This window comes from Salminus brasiliensis, chromosome 19 (genome assembly GCF_030463535.1).
Source record: "Salminus brasiliensis chromosome 19, fSalBra1.hap2, whole genome shotgun sequence".
In the NCBI taxonomy this organism is placed as follows: Eukaryota; Metazoa; Chordata; class Actinopteri; order Characiformes; family Bryconidae; genus Salminus; species Salminus brasiliensis.
Genome location: NC_132896.1, coordinates 27,836,604 through 27,855,079, shown reverse-complemented (window position 1 = coordinate 27,855,079; position 18,476 = coordinate 27,836,604). Strand labels below are relative to the sequence as shown.

General features: G+C 44.3%; 2 protein-coding genes across 3 annotated transcripts in view; one reads left to right on the top strand and one right to left on the bottom strand.

Moving 5' to 3' along the window:
- Window positions 1–807: 807 nt before the first annotated feature.
- On the bottom strand, window positions 808–18,144 carry wfs1b (Wolfram syndrome 1b (wolframin)). Of its 2 annotated transcripts, XM_072664232.1 has the most exons (9): window positions 17,899–18,144; window positions 15,358–15,452; window positions 7,880–8,140; window positions 5,547–5,623; window positions 5,222–5,366; window positions 4,950–5,123; window positions 4,773–4,850; window positions 4,526–4,680; window positions 808–4,198 (listed from the first exon to the last, which is right to left on the bottom strand). In XM_072664232.1, exons 3-9 carry the CDS (start codon window positions 8,136–8,138, stop codon window positions 2,363–2,365), a joined length of 2,724 nt encoding a protein of 907 aa, XP_072520333.1. In that variant the 5' UTR covers window positions 8,139–8,140; window positions 15,358–15,452; window positions 17,899–18,144; the 3' UTR covers window positions 808–2,362. The 2 variants fall into 2 exon arrangements, with proteins under 2 accessions (XP_072520333.1, XP_072520332.1); XM_072664231.1 differs by lacking the exons at window positions 15,358–15,452; window positions 17,899–18,144 and adding an exon at window positions 10,080–10,480.
- jakmip1 (janus kinase and microtubule interacting protein 1) overlaps window positions 17,424–18,476 on the top strand; it is a 42,274-nt gene continuing 41,221 nt past the window's right edge. The window contains exon 1 of the mRNA XM_072664233.1: window positions 17,424–17,624. The gene's annotated coding sequence lies outside the window, so the exon portion shown is untranslated. The remainder of the gene's footprint in view (window positions 17,625–18,476) is intronic.

Genomic DNA, 18,476 nt, shown 5'->3' with positions numbered 1-18,476 from the left:
CAACATAATATATATATACAGTCAAGAGCTTTTAGCTCAAACACCGGCCACTCGCTGCCCAATCTGCTGAACTCCACAACACTGCCTGCACTGAGCGCCAGCGGCATCATTCACTATACAGTCTTAAAAGAAAAGGTGCTTTAATGGGTTCCTCCAAGAGATGCCATAGAACAACCACTTTTGGTTCCCTATAGAAGCATGTTTGCAACAGAGATGAAATTGAGTGTGAAGAACATTTTAAGATTGATGTAAAAGTTTCCACACCAACACACCTCTATTATAAACATGCTTTTTATGGCACCACAAGAGGTTCCTAAAAGGTATGACTTAAAGAACCACTTGAGCAATTGTATCTTGATTTTAAAGAACGTAGGACTCGTTGAGTAGAGCCGAGAGACTGACAAGTAGGATTTAACCATGCTGTATTGCTTTCAGCAGTTAATCATGATCTGTAAAGCCTGCCCAGTTCTGAGACGGAGCCTTTGTGTACCAGTGCCAGCAAGTTCTGTCCTACCTCAGCTTCAGTCGAGACTTAGGATGCACCTAATGAGTGGTTAAGACCAGACAGCTTTTTGAATGAGGCACAATACAGGACAGACCATCAGACCAAACTCATTTGCATAGATAAATTAGTCTTAAAAGCATAAGAAAACTAAAAATTCAATCATGTACATCTCACTCTACTTGAGCCCGCCATCATTTAAAGGCATCAGCGATTACAAATGTTGGAAGGTGTGCATGCAAGTGTTCAGTCACTTGTAACTTGACGCATCTTTTCTTATACGTGGGAAACAGGGCAAAGAACAGTCATCTCCATTATTATTTATTCTATGTAGTGCACCATTACAGTATTGAATAGTCATACATCAAAATCACAGGGGTAGAGACCAGCTCAGTGGGAAGGCGGCGAGCAGTGTGCCTTTTGCGGATGTGGGTGGGTGTCATGTCTCTGTAGAGAAATAGCATGTGACCTTGTGAAAGGCACTTTAATATACAGATTATCTAATGCATTTATGTAATGATAGTTACCAGCCAATGGTTTCAAGTTGACGGTGGGTGTTTCCATTTCAGCAACCTACAGCGAGATTCAAGTGGAAATTCCACACTTCATCATTTTATACAGCATTTTGGTTTGTTTAGTCTCATTATACTGATATAACAGTTGAAATGTTAGCTTTACAGACTAGTAGAATGTTCAGTGTTAATTTCAGGCACACAGGATATATAGAAATAGAAACACTCAATGTTCTGTAATAATCTGATAGATTGTTTTTTTCCTAAAAATATCTAATATTTACAAAAGCACACGAAAGGCATCGGGAGAAAAAAAAACAATCACAGCATCTTCAAATAAAAGTAACATTGGTGGCCCAGGTAGGCCTTATTGTAATTAAAATGAAAAATAAAATTATTTATAGAAATCAATGCATGGAAATGCTTCAGTTTTCACACTCGTGAAGCTCTTATGTTCCCAAATACGGTCTGAAAAGTGTAATCTTTGGTGACAAGCAAAATCTGCTCCAAGTACACACTTCTTCAATGGCACATTTTGTGCTTCCACAATTGATGACAGATTGTGAGTTTCCGAGCATGCCTGGTGACCAGTGAGATGGCCCCTGCTGATATAGCTCAGGCCTTAGAGCTCTATTTGGTTTCTGTAGCAACTACCAAAGATTTTCTGCAGTTTCCCTCACTCACTATTTCAAATTCAGCCAGAAAACAAAAGGGTAAAACTCTTACCATATTTTCACATGAAAAGTCTTGAACTTGCATATCCTAAACTAACCTAAAAACAGTGCTTTTATCAATAGTGATTATTCACCGAAAACCACTTTAGTCTAGAACTAGGCCAGGAAATTCAGCTCATAAGGAACATCCAGAGTATCAGAGTATCAGACAACTGGGCTCCTGACCAAACGACTTGAAGCATTTTCTGTACATCCATCAGACACCCAAGCTACAGCAGAGCTGCCCAAGCAGTTGGAACGAAGTCCTGAGGCGGATTCTTACTTTCTGGAGCTGAATTTCCAATCTCTACAAATTAATACTAAAGAATTATGCCTTTAGGATCATCTTTGTAAGATTCAGCTGGGATAACCTGCCTTCCCTCTTTAGAGCTTATCCACAAAAATTAATTGTAGGTTTCTCCACCTGGGCATCATTTTGAATGAATTCATCACTACCCAACAGCACAGCCCTGGAACAGTAGGTCAAGCCCTTGGGCCACATACAAACACACTCAGCAAACAAAGTATGCTCCTGATGGTCAGATATACCACTCACTATCTGAATCATGAAAATTAATACTCAACGGGAATCAGTCAGTTCCTGTTTTTGGTTGCCAAAAAGAAAATGCTCAATTTTAAACAGCCACATCTGCAGCCACAGCAGGGTCTACCTCGGCTGTGAGTAGCGGGTGGAAGAGGAAGTTAAAGGCAAAGGCGAAGGCACTGCGAGCGTTGACCCTCCAGTCTTGCTCGATCTTTACTTGCCGTCTTATAGGCACCAGAGGAGAGTTACAAGTCCTACAGTGAAGAGCTTTAAGCTCAAACACCGGCCACTTGCTGCCCAGTCTGCCTTCTAGAACAGTGCTGAACTCCACAACACTGCCTGAACTGAGCGCCAGCAGCACGCTGCGGAACTCATTACTTGCCCGCAGCACTATGTCTTTTGTTGCATCGTCATTGTCTTGAATTCCTTTCCCCCTCTTGTCCCCGTGTGGCATACCCATGGTCACTTCGAACTTGTAGCGATCAAATCGCTTCACATGGCATTTGTGATTTGCAAGAGCCTTGAGTTGGCAGAGCGGGTCAGTGGGCCCTGGATAGGCAGTGTCGCAGGCTGGGTACTCCTCTCCATAAAGGCAGCGGACCCAGTCTGCTATAATGCCGGGCAGGAGGTTGACGACAGATTGCGCTCCATTTTCTATTTCAGTCACACGGACATACTTAAAACGGCCCTCCCAGGTGACGCGGTGTCCTTCAAGGTGACTGCAGAGGATCTGGGTATGTGCCATATTGCGTTCCTTCCAGGCACGAGGGCCGCAAATCTCGCTGTACTGCTGCCAGGTCAGCGTGGAGTTGTACACCTTCATGCCCTCAGAGCGATACACATAGAACCAGCTGAAGAGCAGCAGGGCCGAGATCCATACCAGGATCAGCTTGACCACACTGCTGCGCCGGAGAGATCGGATCACCGCAAGAGGAGACACGCTGAAACGAGTCCACCACCGCAGCAAAACAGGAAGCACGCACACACACACAGTCACTGCCATCTTGGCCAGCTCCAGCGCAAGGAACCACTGCACCAACTGTACCAGAAGCACAGCAGCCAGTGCCAGCGAGAGCACGGGGAGGGCGAAGAAAAAGAGGAGGTATCCTACGGCAGTGCGCAGGAGTCCTAGCACAGTGGACTCATGCAGAAGTGTGACGGACAGCTCACACCAGGTGAAGCATAGCAGATAGGGCAGCAGCATGCTGTATGAGCCATGCAACCCTCGGGCTGTGCCCATGCGCCCGCACAGGTACAGCAGGTATAAGTACAGAACACAAGGCAGACCAACGTGCAACACCAACCAGTCACAAAGGGGCACACTAAACCACGACCCTCCCACCAGCCATAACACCCAGCCCCCCAGCAGCTCGTTAGAGAAGGAGCAAATGGCAGAGGTGACTTGTGTGAGAAGGGCCAATCTGGCGTGTTGTTGGGCCGCCGGACGCAAGCTCAGGTAGCTGCTCACAGTGAAGAAGACTGCTACCGTAGCTAGTTCAGAGCACGGTAGCCAAGACTTGTCTGCCACAGGGAATGAGAGTATGAGGAAAAAGGCAGAGACCAGAAAGTAGAGGTGAGGCTCCAGATGGGTCCAAGTGAAGTTGGTCTCAGCTTGCTCCAGATCCAACTCTGGCTCAAAACGAGCCAGCATGGCCGTCAGCGCTGTGAAGTTCTCCCAGGCCTTGCTGTTCTGGAAGACCCTCAACGTGCAGATGACCATAGAGACGAAGGAGAGGTAGAAGATGACGAGAGGAATGACGATAATGAAAAAGTCTAGAGTCAGGTTGGAGATAATGAAGAAGAAAATTAAGGTGTTGACGTGGTGGGTAGGGATAAGGGCGCTGATCCACTGCATTCCCGCACGGGAGGCCCAGTCAATCAACACCTCCTTTACCTCAGTCACTGCATGGAGGGGGAATTTCAAGATCTACACAAATATGGAGAAAGAGTGAACGTGGTGTGTCAGTATCAATGTTTATCTACATGAACACATAGTAATGTTGACAGTGTAGCCATAGTACAGTGCAGTACTTCTCAAACCAGTCCTTGGGGTCCACAGATGGTCCAACCTAGCTCCAGCACAACTATACCAGGTATTCAGTTCTCCATTCCCTGGATCAAGTGCTGAAGGGCTGATTGCTTTATTCAGGTATGTTGGGAGTTTGGACAAGGCAAAAACTGGAACCATCTGCTGGACCCTAAGGATGGATAGCACAGTATGAACAACTAACTGGCCTTCACACTCAAACTGTACCTTTTGATGCAGAGGCAATTCATCAGGGTTCTTCACTGGCTCTTCGTCGTCATCATCATCGATTGCAGCTGCGTCAAGAGCTGGGGTTGGCGAGATGCCTTGAGCATAGCGCTTAGTGTTTTCAACAAACTCTTCTACACCTACATAATCAATCACTGCATGAACAGAAAAACAACAGGGTCATGTTTTAGCATTTTTGGGTAAAACGTCGGCCTTTCAAAACTGCCCATACAGCTCCATCTCTCACTTTCGCTTGAGACAAGGCTTTCCAAGACCTTCCTCTGTTTCTGAGCCGAGCTTGAGAGTGGGTTGCTACAGGCACCATCTAGAGGAGAAGAGGGATAGTACATAGTCAAGTGTAGAACTTAGCTCCAGACTCCTGCTGATCAGGTGATACACTCCCATTGCCATTCAGAATATTTACCGGTTTCCATGTTGACCTGGCTAATGTTTTCCAGTAGTTCTGAAGCCGTCACCCTTCTCTTTCTGTCTGGATTGAGTTTCCAGTACATGGACAGAGCTGCTTTTCTCACGCTGCGCTCAAACCGTGACTCGGACGCCAAGGTACACACCTCCTCTCTGTTCTCGGCTGTGATGCCTGCCACACACATATAGATTTGACAGTTCTTAGAAAATCTAAGCATCAGCAAAGGGGTGTATATTATATAACATATAAACATAAATATGGTTTCTTACCTTTTCGTTCACGCAAGCACCACTGTAAGAGTTTCACAGCATCCCGGCGGCCATTTTTGGCTGCCTGCAGAAGCCATGTCACTGCTGTGACACTATTCACTTCTTCGTCCTCCTGCTCAGACAGTCGTAGGTAATACCTGCCAATCTGTCAGAGAGGCACATTTTTATACATATTCTTTCATTGGTGAAAGCACCTGCATCTAAAGGACTATTATACAGCAGATTATTATTTGTACTGTAAAACTCAGTTGAAGTGTGTGTGTGTGTGTATGTGTGTGTTAATATACGGATGACCGCGTGTGCATGTGTCAGCCGTTATCCTGACCTTTGTCTGGGCTTTGGAATCTCCATTCCTAGCTCTCTGCTCAAGTTCTTCTATGTTCAGCTCCTCTGGAATTTCCCCTGAGAGATTAGAGGGAGAGCACATGAGGTCACTGACACACACTGAACATCATCGCGCCACACTATGCTGTACATGACCATTCCAATATTTGGAGCCATATAAGGTCCTATACCAAAAAAAATGAAAATCTGTATTAAATTAAATTAACCAAATTTTAAGATATAATTGCAGAATATGAATTAGAATTTTATTAACTTTCTGCTTTTAGAATGGTTTAATTATTGATCATCTATTATCTATTGATAAGAATACCTTTTGGCAAATAGTTTTTAGATCCACAAACTGTGGTCTGCCATTTAAATAGCTGTTAGGGGTCGTCCTAGTTATTCAGTATTCATCATAATTAATCCTCAAACAGAATTCCCAGAATCTCAGAATTCCTCTATTTAGGAACACTTTTTCCAGGCTTTTCCAGGACATTTTCTATAATTTCCATTAATATAATAAATAAAATGCGCGTATTAAAACCCCCTCAAAATCAATTGTTTAGACACTATGGATGGTCACTGGATATACTATTCGATACCCAGTACTATATCCAGATCTTTCCATACGTTGCAAATCCCTCTGTAAATCTGCAGATTTGCTCTACATCTGTCACCAAAGTGGGAGCAAATGGCATGCAGCTACAATCAAAATCTGTCCATATGACTGTGCAGCATGACAAACGTTCATTCACTAGGCATCTATGGTTCAATGGATCAACTTCTTTAGGATCTCACAAATATATCCAGTACATTTTTAGCTAAATTCTTATTTTGCGGGAGTTTCCATGACTGTCTCATGTTCCCAGGTTTTTCCTAGTCACGTAAGAACCCTGTCACAGCTGACAAAGACAGAGACAGTAATAAAGCAAAAATGACAAGAACTGCTCATTTAAACTACACTACATGGACAAAAGAATTGGGACACCTGTTCATTTATTGTTTCTTCCAAATTCAAGCGTATTCAGAAAGAGTTTTGTTGGAGTAACTGCCTTTACTGTCCAGGCTTTCTACTAGATGGAGCATTGCTGTGAGGATCTGAGTGTTAGTGAGGTCAGGATGTTGGACGATCACCACCTACCCTTCTCCCCAAACTCATCCCAAAAGTATTGGATGGAGCACCATGAGCAAATGTCTGAGGTCAAGAACATGAGTGCCAATAGGTTCATATTTATTTTAGAAGGGGTGTCCCCAAACATTTGGACACAGTGCATGTTAACACCTTGAACCTTACATATTCTTAAGCCAATAATTTAAAGATACATTAATATACTACTATGAAATGAATTATGTTTGTTCCGAGTGTGGAGCCACATATGAGACCACATCTCACATATTACTTGATAACTAAGGAATATTTTGGTGTAGAGTCCTGCTGAAAACTGCGCATTCCTGTGGAAATATGTGGCTTTTTGGTTAACAAAAGTCCTTTTTCCAAATGCACTCATAGCTTTCAGTTGTGAAGTGCTGGACATTTTTTTTTGTTTATTAGAAACAGAAACACTGGTGGATGGTTTGTACTGTGGTTTATTCAATATTCTATATTGAATCTTATTCAGTTATTCAATATTTTATGACACTAGGAATCTACTGTACACAGCAGCTGGGTAGATCTAGAAGATCTTGTCATGCAGCACCTATACCAATCAGAAGTCTAGCCATCCAGCATCCAGTGGTCCTTCAGTTATATCTTTACACAGTGCCATTTGACTGTGATAAACCCCTCCATGGCTATTTATAATAAGGGGGTTTCCGTTCACTGTTAGACCTAGGTCTCCAAAAATAGGATTCGTTTTTCTTAGTAGTTCCTGGGTGCTGGGTAGAGTCTACACAGCACTATGTCTACACAGTGGCCCAGCACACTGGAACTTGGGGAACCTCGCATTGTCTCTGTGTGTGTGTGTTTATTCGTGTGTGTGTTCATGGGAGGCAGAGAGCGACAAAGAGAAAGATCTGGTCACTTTCCTGATTTAAATGTTCTCTTTGCATACGCTCCTGCTTGCATGACCACACGTGCTGTGATTGGTCAAAACAGTATGTTGAAAGAGTTGACTCATTCAGTCACTCATTCAAATAACACATTTTATGCCTATGAGTCTTTGAAGTATCTTGAAGGGTCCCTTTCAAAGGTATAAAGGCTTTACGCCGATATTTATAGAAACATCACAGCTGAAAGCGTCGGCCAGCTTGAAGGTCAGTGTGATTTGCGCTGGTACGTGTATATGGAAGGTGGTGTATGGAATGCTTGGGGGCTCCGGAGTGCACCCGTACCTGCAGGAGATGAAGCTGCCTGTAGATGGGGTCTCGCAGGAGACGTGCCTCCAACGGTCATCCCGTCATCCCTGGCTGCGTTTAGCTGAGAGCGGCCTCTCTGCAGGGCAGGACGAGGGGGCGGAGACACCCGAGGGGAGGAGTTAGGGGTTGAGGAGGAGGAGGATACTGAGTGAGGGCTGTGCGTAGACACAAGAGAGGCTAGAGAGGAAGAAGAAGAAGCAGGGGAAGGGGGCGGGGGTCCCAGAGGAGAGTCCATTTCTAATAGAAACAGAAAGCATACATATATGAAAGAAGAACTTCAGCATGGTCACAGTTACAATTCTGCTCCAAATGCTCCACTTCTCCTTTAGCGCACGACCTGGAAGTTGCACCGCTCCATCTGATTAAGAAGACACTGCGACAGGACAGCTCAGCTATGAATGGATTCAGTTAAAACACGTAGCCTTTATACCTTTTAGAAATCGCCAAATCAGAAGTGAGGGGGTTTACCTGAAGGGTGACACAGTCTACACCTGATCGCCTCCTGTTACTAGTATCTGGACTGTACCCTGATAAGATTTTAGCCACATGTGTTTACACTCGGAGGTCACATACACCTCTGGTGTAGGATGAACAGTTTTTATGTGGCTTGACCTTATCCAGATAAAATCCTGACACTTCAGATCCACCCCCTACATTATCCCTGTAGTGCAACCTTACAGTCCTCTGCATTACCTGTGTAGTTTCCTGTACTAAACTACAGTAAATGGCTCGATTACTACTTACTATTATAGCAACCCTGTAAAGATGTCTGTAGTATTACTTGGTGACTCTTCAACTAGGGAACTTTTATGACCCAAGGTTTATACATGTGTGTAAGAAATGCTTTATTACCAAATAAACAGCTTAGATAGTAAATATGTATCACACAACAAAAAAAAAAAACCTTGGATGAAATAATGTATTAAAAATAAAATTTAAAAAAGATTAAAAGTGACCAATTTATTAAAAATAAAATTAAAAAATGATTAAAAGTGACCAATTTATTAAAAAATAAATAAAAAGGATAAAAAGTGAATCACTTTTTCATTTCAAAAATACAAAATCTAAAAAAAGCTGTGATCAATTTATTAAATAACAATAAAAAATCAAATAAAAAAAGATAAAAAATGTGAATTTCTTAAAAAAAAAACATCCTCTGATTTCTGTAAGCACTGTTTTAAAAGGTAACATTTGTTTACATCCCAACCATGAAAATGAAGACTGAATTTAATCATGTATTTACCGTTTGCCGTCAGGACCTTTTTTTTTCTTTTTTTTTTTAGATACTGTTTTGACAATATTTGACCAAAAATAATAAATAAATAAATAAATAAAATCACATTATTTACATGAATTTTAAGTGAATCTTATACTTGCTGTTGAGTCGTGTTAGGAAATCATAACTTAGGGTCTGTCATTACCGTGATGGTAATGAATGGTAATGACTGGTAATCATGACTGGGGCAGTGGTGGTAGAGCGCCGGGCTGTCAATAACAAGGTCGTGGGTTCGATTCCCGGGCTTGGCAAGCTGGGCCACTGTGTAGACATAGTGCTGTGTAGACTCTACCCAGCTTGGCAAGCTTGGCAAGCTGCCACTGTTGGGCCCTTGAGCAAGGCCCTTTACCCTCTCTGCTCTCCGGGCGCTGGAGTTGGCTGCCCACCGCTCTGGGTGTGTGTAGTTCACTAGTGTGTGTGTGAGTGTGTGTGTGTGTGTTCACTACCACAGATGGGTTAAATGCGGAGCATGCAGTCTACTACAGCTCTTCTTCACAAGGGGCTAGAGGACCAGACCAGACCATGACCATGACCATGGCAGTATTCCTGGTCAGTAAAGCTCCTGGCTCTGGATCAGATCATTACTACGTGCTGTTCTTCCCCTCAACCTTGTGACAGGTCTCATGTACAGGGTCCAGTTTCAAACACCACTGCCCCCCAAATCCCCCAAACCCCCCAACACACTTTTCCCCCTTTCCCAGCACTACAGCACTTACTGCCATAAACACAAGACCATTGATCTCTCTGAAGGTCTTGTGAGAGGATGTTGCCTTAAATAAGGAGGGGAACAGTCATGGCAGGCATGGAAACGTCCGTCGATCGTTTAAGAGCCCAACAGTGCCTTTATACAAGCCTCTAGACACACAGCTAGCCAAACGTGCCCAGGGCTAGTCCACTCACCGGCTCTCCTCTCCTCCTCTCTGCTGAAGGACGCGGTAAACTCGCTCCCAGGCTCAGCTCACTTCGTCCGCGAGGTCACTTCGAGCTGGTCATTCTCCACCTGTCTGTCTGTCTAGCTGTCTGTCTAGCTGTCTGTCTGTCTGTCCGCCACAGTAGCATTAGCACAGAAAGAGGCTCTGAAGGAAGGTGAAGCCGCTCCAGCTGTTGCTCTCTAAGTAACCCCGCCCACTGCTGCAGCGCTTTGTGTTATTGGACTACAATACTGACTTCCCGGTGCCTTTGGCTGTGTCCCAAACAGAAGACAGCTGCCTCGATGACTTGCTGCCCACAATGTCTCACTAACTGCCTTTAAGGCAGCGTAGCGATGAAGGTCACTGTAGGTACTAGCGGTGGACTGTGTTTCATTAACCGTTAGCCTTTTTTTAGCACTTCAGACGTGACTAGATGCCTTCCTGCCTCAGAATACTATTTGAATAGGCAGCATCTGTTACGTTTGAGACACAGCCTTTATTTGTTGCTGCATGTCAAAATAAAAGTCCTTACGTCTCAAGTATCGTTTTACAGGCAGGTAACACACAGTTCAGACTGCTTTTACAAGACGTAATATGTTTATTCCTTGTGTCCTTTGATTACCCTGAAGGTTTTTTTTTTTTTTTTTTTTTTTTTACAAAATTCACTAATAAAAACATTACAACATCTGTTTTACCCATGCAAATGATTTACAGTATTTATTATTAGTATTAATTTAAGACAAAATGCATTTTATTTGCATTATATGCATTTTATTTGTATTATATATATATATATATATATATATATATATATATATATATATATATATATATATGTTGCTGCTCATTGTTATTATGCAATAATAATCCTATAGGAATAGTTGTACTTCTATTACATTCCTATTGAAAAATATAATGCTCATAGCGCACGTATACAAACATAATAGTTAGCAGCAATGTATGTCATTTACTTTGTGCTTTAATCTAAAAATAACCCCCCAAAACTATATATTATATTATACATATATAATGTATGTTTATACTAACTGTATGTTATAAGATAGCACTAATTATAGCTTTATCTTTTAATTTTATCACAATGCCTGAAGTCACAATCTGACCTGAAGAATGGGTCAGGATACATAGACTGTATTATAGCTCACGTCATTAATAAAATGGTATATTGCTAGTTATGTCCAGCAGATGGCGCCACAATGTCTGCAATGCAAGAGAAGAATAGGTCACTGTATATTAATAAATTCATTAATCGAGCACTACGAACACTACTTTTCCCCAACCTGACCTAACACAAGCTCAGAACAGCTTTAAATAAAAAGTGTTCTTTGCTCGGTGGTTTTGTGGCCAGAAAATAGGAGATCCTCTCACAAAGACAAATTAGCAAAGTTGTGAGCAGGATCATTTTACAAGTAAATGGGTGATACTAGCTGGACTCCTGGCCACGGATGGCTGTGGCATCCCTGAGGATCGAGCTTGTGATGTCTGAAGCCATTAGGCCCTTTTTAGAGGCCCTCTCCTGTCTCGTAACTGTCCCATCAAACTTGGAGAATAAAGGACAACACATTTATTCAGATGAATCTGGAGCCAATCCTCTTTTTTTACTTTTTAAGCTGATTCAGACCCTCACTAAAAATATGACATGCTATGATATGTCTCAGCTGCTGGGGGAAGACTCTCAGTGGAAGTATGTGTGGTGCTGTGGTGCTTATGAGTGTATCAGGCACAGCGGTGTAATCCAGCCAAGAGAGGCTCTGTGGTCAGATGCCCATAAATGCTCATAATGGACTACAGAATGGCTAACAGAAATTGTGCATCATTAGATAAACTCCACCACAGTGCATCTACAAGACAGGGCTTTCTAATAGCTTAACCATTCCCACTGCATAATAGGTTGAATTTGAATATACTGTGTGTGAGTGTGTGTGTGTGTGTGTGTGTGTGTACAGTATATGCACCCACACACATGCATATATACATGCACATGCAGATCCTCCTTCTGTTGTTCTATGAATGGTCAATGAAAAGATGCTGTAAAGAGTGCAGTAACCATGGTGACAAGGCTTGCAGAATTACAAAGAAACACAACTGGCGTGGTTTCATCCCCCTCAATAACACAACATGATGCTACTACCTTAATGACTGTGGCCCTATACGGCCATATATGAGCTCCATTTATTAAAGGTGCCCTAGAATGTCAAACTGTATTTATCTTGGCGTAGATTAAAACCTGTGGAAGTAAAACAGGGCTGTAAAACCAGGGCCAATTCCAAACCCCAACAGTTTGGGCTCATTTTATTTAAGGCCTTCAAATTTACATACAAGCAGCCCACTAGCTGGCTCGGGAGAATAGAGGGTATGCCTTGATCAGTGGTCCATGGACAGTGATGTGTAGCCAGGAATGTCCAGCTAACTGAGACTGAAATATCCCCTGTTTAGAGGATAAAGTCTCATATCTGAGAGTCAACAGAAGGGTCTTAGGAGTGTTTTCCACTGTTTTCAGGGACACGGTTTAGACTGGCTCATCCAGGTTAGCTTGCTCTTCCTCTTACGTGAACTTAGCATGTCACTAAATTCGCACCTACAGTGGGCTTGTTTTTTCCCCTCCTGTTTTCAGAGCGTGACTTCACCGCCCAGTGAGCTCCCACATGTTTCGGTGCCTGGATTCTAGTCGTTTCTGCAAACTGCAGCAAATACATTAAAAAGGTGCACGTATTTGTCACTGTACAGTGTACAGCGAAATGTGTCCTCCGCATTTAACCCATCTGGTAGTGAACACACACTCACACACACACACACACACACACACACCCAGAGCGGTGGGCAGCCAACTCCAGCGCCCAGGGAGCAGAGAGGGTAAAGGGCCTTGCTCAAGGGCCCAACAGTGGCAGCTTGCCGAGCCCGGGAATCGAACCCACAACCCTGTTATCGACAGCCCGGAGCTCTAACCGCTGAGCCACCACTGCCCTATTACATACATCACATCAGTCTGTAAAAGTAGTCTTTTTAGCTAGCTAACCACATCTATGAGGCAAAATAACAGGGCTGTAAACCGGCTAGTGATTGCGTCTGAGCATTGTTTCACCCAACCAAAGTCATATGCATTACTTATACATCAAAGAACAACCTAAAATACCCAATAAATGCATTCAATGGTATGATGCGAGGTACTGTGTGATAAATCTAAGCATTGGATTGTGACGTAAAGATTTTATAGTGAGAGGGAGAGAGGAGAGGGGAACCTCGAGGGCCCTATTTTTGCTGCTTTTCCATTGCTGGGCTGAACAGTTCTGCTGCGGTGTTAACTCTGCCCAACTCGCTAAGTCGAAGCTAGTATTACCTTCTCAAGGCAAACACTTAAAGCGAACTGCAGGGTTTCTGTAATAAAAGCTGATGTTTAACAGCTGTGCTGGACTATGGTCATGATTTTGGGACTGTATATGGTCTTTTAGGCCAGGACCACGGCTATGCAGTGCTAACACCCGCATCTAACTTAGCTGATTCCAGCATTATTTGGCATCCTACATCTATAAAAGTGCCTCCTTGGTGTGGTTTGAGACGAGTGTGATTAATGCATGCAGATTACATGATGATGCTTACGGTTTTCATACGTTATCTTGTGTTAGCTAGCTAGTGCTACATTAGCCTAGAAGTGTAGTGCAGCTGTAGTGTAAGACTAAAGAGCGAAATTGTTGCATAATTATTGTAAGATGGTGTGTGTGTGCACTTCACATCCTGATTTAGTAATACAGCAAATGGAAAAAGGGGCCGTAACAGATCTAACGAGTCCGAACCAGCACGGGACGATATGCCGTGGCCTTAGTAACCATTTGGCTCGGTAGTGGAAAAGAGGCCAGAGTCATCGATGCTGACTATGGTGCCTGCTGCTTGTTCATCTGGGCTATGATGTTTTCATCTACTGGTAAATCCTAACTCTAATAATAATAATATCTGCTGTTTAGTGATGTTTAGTTTATTAACCATATAACCATCCTCTGCTAGACGTCTTTTTTGGGAATTTCCCCACTGCGGGACTAATAAAGCACTATCTTATCTTATCTTATCTTATCTTATTAACCCCTATTTATGACCCCCTAATTCATCTCATCATCTTTCCTTCTGTGAGCAACAGCATCATCCCTGCACTATTCTCTCACTACACACATTGCTTACAGAAAGTCTCGCCCCCCCCTCCGCCTTGTCTCATTCACACACACCCACACACAGCCCATGTGTTTCCACAAGCTGATGTATTATTTAGTCTTAAATCCACTCAGTCACTGCCCGAGCTTTCGCCCTGGTTCCTCCCAGAAAGAAAGATAGACAGAGAGAGAGAGAGAGAGAGAGAGAGGGGAGGGAAGAAAGGATTGATTAAGTCTTGGCCTCATTTGCAGTGGCAGGGTTTAGGTGAACAGAAGGTCCTTTCTCAGGTGCGCACACGCTCTCACACACCTCACAGGCTTACAGGCTTTGTTAAGTAACGCAGCCGGCGGCTGAAGGTTTTAGATAATGAGCTTGCTGTATGTAAGGGAGAGAGAGACAGAGAGAAAGTAAGAGAGAGAGAGAGAGAGAGAGAGAGAGGGAGAGAGAGAGTGAGAGAGCAGTGTGGAAAAATGCTTTTCTAATGGTTACTTAGTGCCTTATGTAATGGGCAAAGGCAAGGAAAATGTGTGTGTTTATGAGAGAGAGTGTGTGTGAGAGAGAGAGAGAGAGAGAGAGAGAGAGAGATGAGAGGCGCTGTTCTGTGCCTAGCCTGTCTGTCTGCAGGGAGGGAGATAGGCGAGCACATACAGTTTGTGTGTGTGTATGTGTGTGTGTGTGTGCAGACACACTTAGCCTGGGGTAGTGGCCTGCATATGGTGCTAATCAGGCATGCTGTAATGTCTGTGTTCAGCCTCACTCAAACATAAGGTTACAGAGGGGGAGTCATTGCGAGAGGGAGAGAGAGAGAGAGAGAGAGAGCGAGGGCTGTGTGTGGCGTGGATGAGGGAATCTGGGTCATAGTCACGGCACTTCAGTGGTGTTTCTGAGGCTGATTTTTCCACATCAGTCAATAGAAACACACACACACCCTTTTCTCCACTCTCTCAAATCCTACCCTATTCAATTCAGCCCAAATCAGGATGCTGCTTTACTGGCATGATCATTCGAGGTTTTATGATCTTAAAAACATTCCTAACTCATGTTTACATGTCCATTTACCAATCTCTGTTTAGTCCTCACAATTAAACAGGCTGTTTTTGTTCCTGTACCTTTAAGACTGGTGAGGTCTCCACTGTGCCACCACAGCAGAGCTGACCATTCAAAGCATGGACTCCAGAAGACCTCTGATGGCGTTCTGGGGTACCTGGCACAAGACATTAAGACATTAGCAGCAGATCTTGCAAGTCCTGCAAGTTGTGAGGTGAGGCTTCCATGGATTACATGAATCAACTCTAGGTGACCCTGTTGTTGGTTGTTGGGCCACGTTTGGTAGGTAATGACCACTGCATACTAGAAAAAACCCTATAACACCTGCCGGATGTTTGTAGATGCTCTGGCCCAGTCATCTAGACATTACCTTTAATAACTGACTGTTCAATTACTGCCTAATATACCCACCCCTTGACAGAGACCACTGTAGAGACGATAAACAATGCGTTTCCGCATCACCTGGTACTAATGTTGTGGCTGATCGGTGTATGGCATTGATAAAACAATGACCCTTTGTAGCACCTTTGATTTTGAGTGTAGTTTCTGTAGATATACAGAGTGAATGGGATTTATGTACTACATCAAACTTAATGTCAAAATTGAATATAGTAAGGAGTCTCCTACTCCTTCTCCCTCCCTGCTATTGAGTATTTTTTCCCAAACTTGAACACAATACAGACCTCAAATGACCCAAAAAGCCATCTAGAAAAAATAAATCTCTGTTGAAATTTCCTGCCAATAGAAGTGGATGCTTTGGAGCCTGGAGCGTGTGAGCCTGAGGTCACCGTGTCCAGTGCCAGGTGTTGGCTAGACGAGTAAAGTCCTCATCAATGGACTGTGGAGCAGTGGAGCTGCGTACTCTGGCATGACAGAGCTTCATCCAGTACTTCTGGGATGAGATGGAGTCCCAGAACTAATCATCAAGCTTTAATGTACCTGATCTCACAAAATGCTTTAGTGGATGAATGCAATCAAATCTGTATTTGAACACTATCTTTTTGTCTATCTGTCTGTATATCTGATTAGCTGTTTTTCTATCTATCCATTTGTCTGTCTGTCCATCCATCCACCCATCCATCCACCCATCCATCCATCCATCCATCCATCCATCCATCCATCCATCCATCCACCCATCCATCCACCCATCTATCTATCTATCTATCTATCTATCTATCTATCTATCCATCCATCCATCCATCTATCCATCCATCCATCCATCCATCCATCCACCCATCTATCTATCTATCTATCTATCTATCATCCATCCATCCATCCATCCATCTATCTGTCTGTCCACTTATCTCCCTGTCTTTCTATCTATCTGTCCATCGGTCTTTCCATCTATCTATCTATCTATCTATCTATCTATCTATCTATCTATCTATCCACCCATCCATCCATCCATCCATCCATCTATCTGTCCACTTATCTCCCTGTCTTTCTATTTATCTGTCCATCGGTCCGTCTATCCATCTATCTATCTATCTATCTATCTATCTATCTATCTGTCTGTCTGTCTGTCTGTCTGTCTGTCTGTCTGTCTGTCCACTTATCTCCCTGTCTTTCTATCTATCTGTCCATCGGTCCGTCCATCCATCTATCTATCTATCTATCTATCTATCTTTCTATCTTCTTGTATGTCAGTCTATGCATCTGAATGTCTGTATATCTTTCTGCCTGTGTAACTATATCCATCCATCCATGTATATATATGTCAACCTCTTTGTTTATCTTTGTCTATGTCCGTCCAGTCCAGTATGGCTTTCTGTCTGTCTATCCATCTGAGATGTCTGTCAATATCTGTCCACCTGTATTGTCTATCTCTCCATCTATCTAAAATTTGTTCTGCATGCTACTGAAAAAATGACTAAGAAAAAGCGTGTAATTTGGCCAGGGGTGGCGAGAGAGAGAGAGAGAGAGAGAGAGAGAGAGAGAGAGAGAGAGAGAGAGAGAGAGAGAGAGAGAGAGAGAGATTTTCCCTCCCTCTCTCTCTCTCTCTCTCTCTCTCTCTCTCTCTGATTATTTAAGCACAAAACTGTCCTCCTCTTTACTCTGGTCCTCTCCCCTCTATCCACCTCTAGTGTCCTACTCCCCCTCTCCCTCCCTCCCTCTCTCTCCCCCTCCCTCCCTCCCACACACTCACACGCCGATCTCTCCGTTTCTCACGCCGCTCCAGAGGCTTCCGTGTGGCGTGACGTCGCTGCGGTGGGCGGGGCGGAGGCGCTTGCGCGCCGGTGTGAGAAAACCCAAGCGTCCCCCGCGTAACAGCAGCCGCTCGGCGCGCGGTGGTCGAGGGCATCAGTCTGCCTCCGACGACTTTCTGAAGGTAAGACCCTCACACCCCCGTCGCTCACGAGCGGCCCGTTCGGCGCGCGATCTGCGGCACGGGCTGCACTGGTGCGCGCGAGAGCGTTCGTGACCGACTCGAGACGGCCGTGCGTGTGCACGCGCCAGACGAGTTGCTTGCATGCATGCATTCATGTATGTATGTATGAATGTATGTGAGCGCAGGCATGCACGCTGAAGCTGCGGCGGGGGCGGCAGCGGCGGCAGCAGCAGCAGTAGCACGCGCGTATATATATGTGTGCTAGCACGCTTACCTTACATAGGATAAGTGTGTGCGCGTGCTTGAGTGTTATCAGCAAAACATCGGGCAGTTCATGCATCCGCGCTTCTACAGGCTCGCGCTTGATTGCAGGCTCCGTCCGGTCGCGCTTGCGTCCATTTCTGCAGCTGAAAGGCCCGTTGCGACCGTTTCTGTGATTAGCTCGTGCAACGCCTCACTTTGCATTCGCGTGCTTGTTCGGTTTGCTCTGCTTGGGCTCGTCTCTTTGGGCTGTGGGTGGAAGGACAGGGCCGGGGAGGGAAGGAGAGGAGGATGCAGTCCTACCTCTCTCTCTCTCTCTCTCCCTCTCTCCCTGAGGGTGTGGTTCTGAAGGCCCGGTGCAGAGCTGTTCTCCTGCATGATCCACAGCTAAAGGGCTGCAGGATGGATGGAGCAAACCTTAGGCTAAAAATGTTCAACATGGCCTTCTGTTGGAGAGCCACTAATAGTGCTACACCTAAAGTCCAAGACCTCTGCTAACCATTGGTCTGAGCACAGACTGGAGCGGTGGTTACCAACCCAGGTCCTGGAGGACCTCCTGCTCTGCACATTTATGTGTTTATTCTGCCCCAA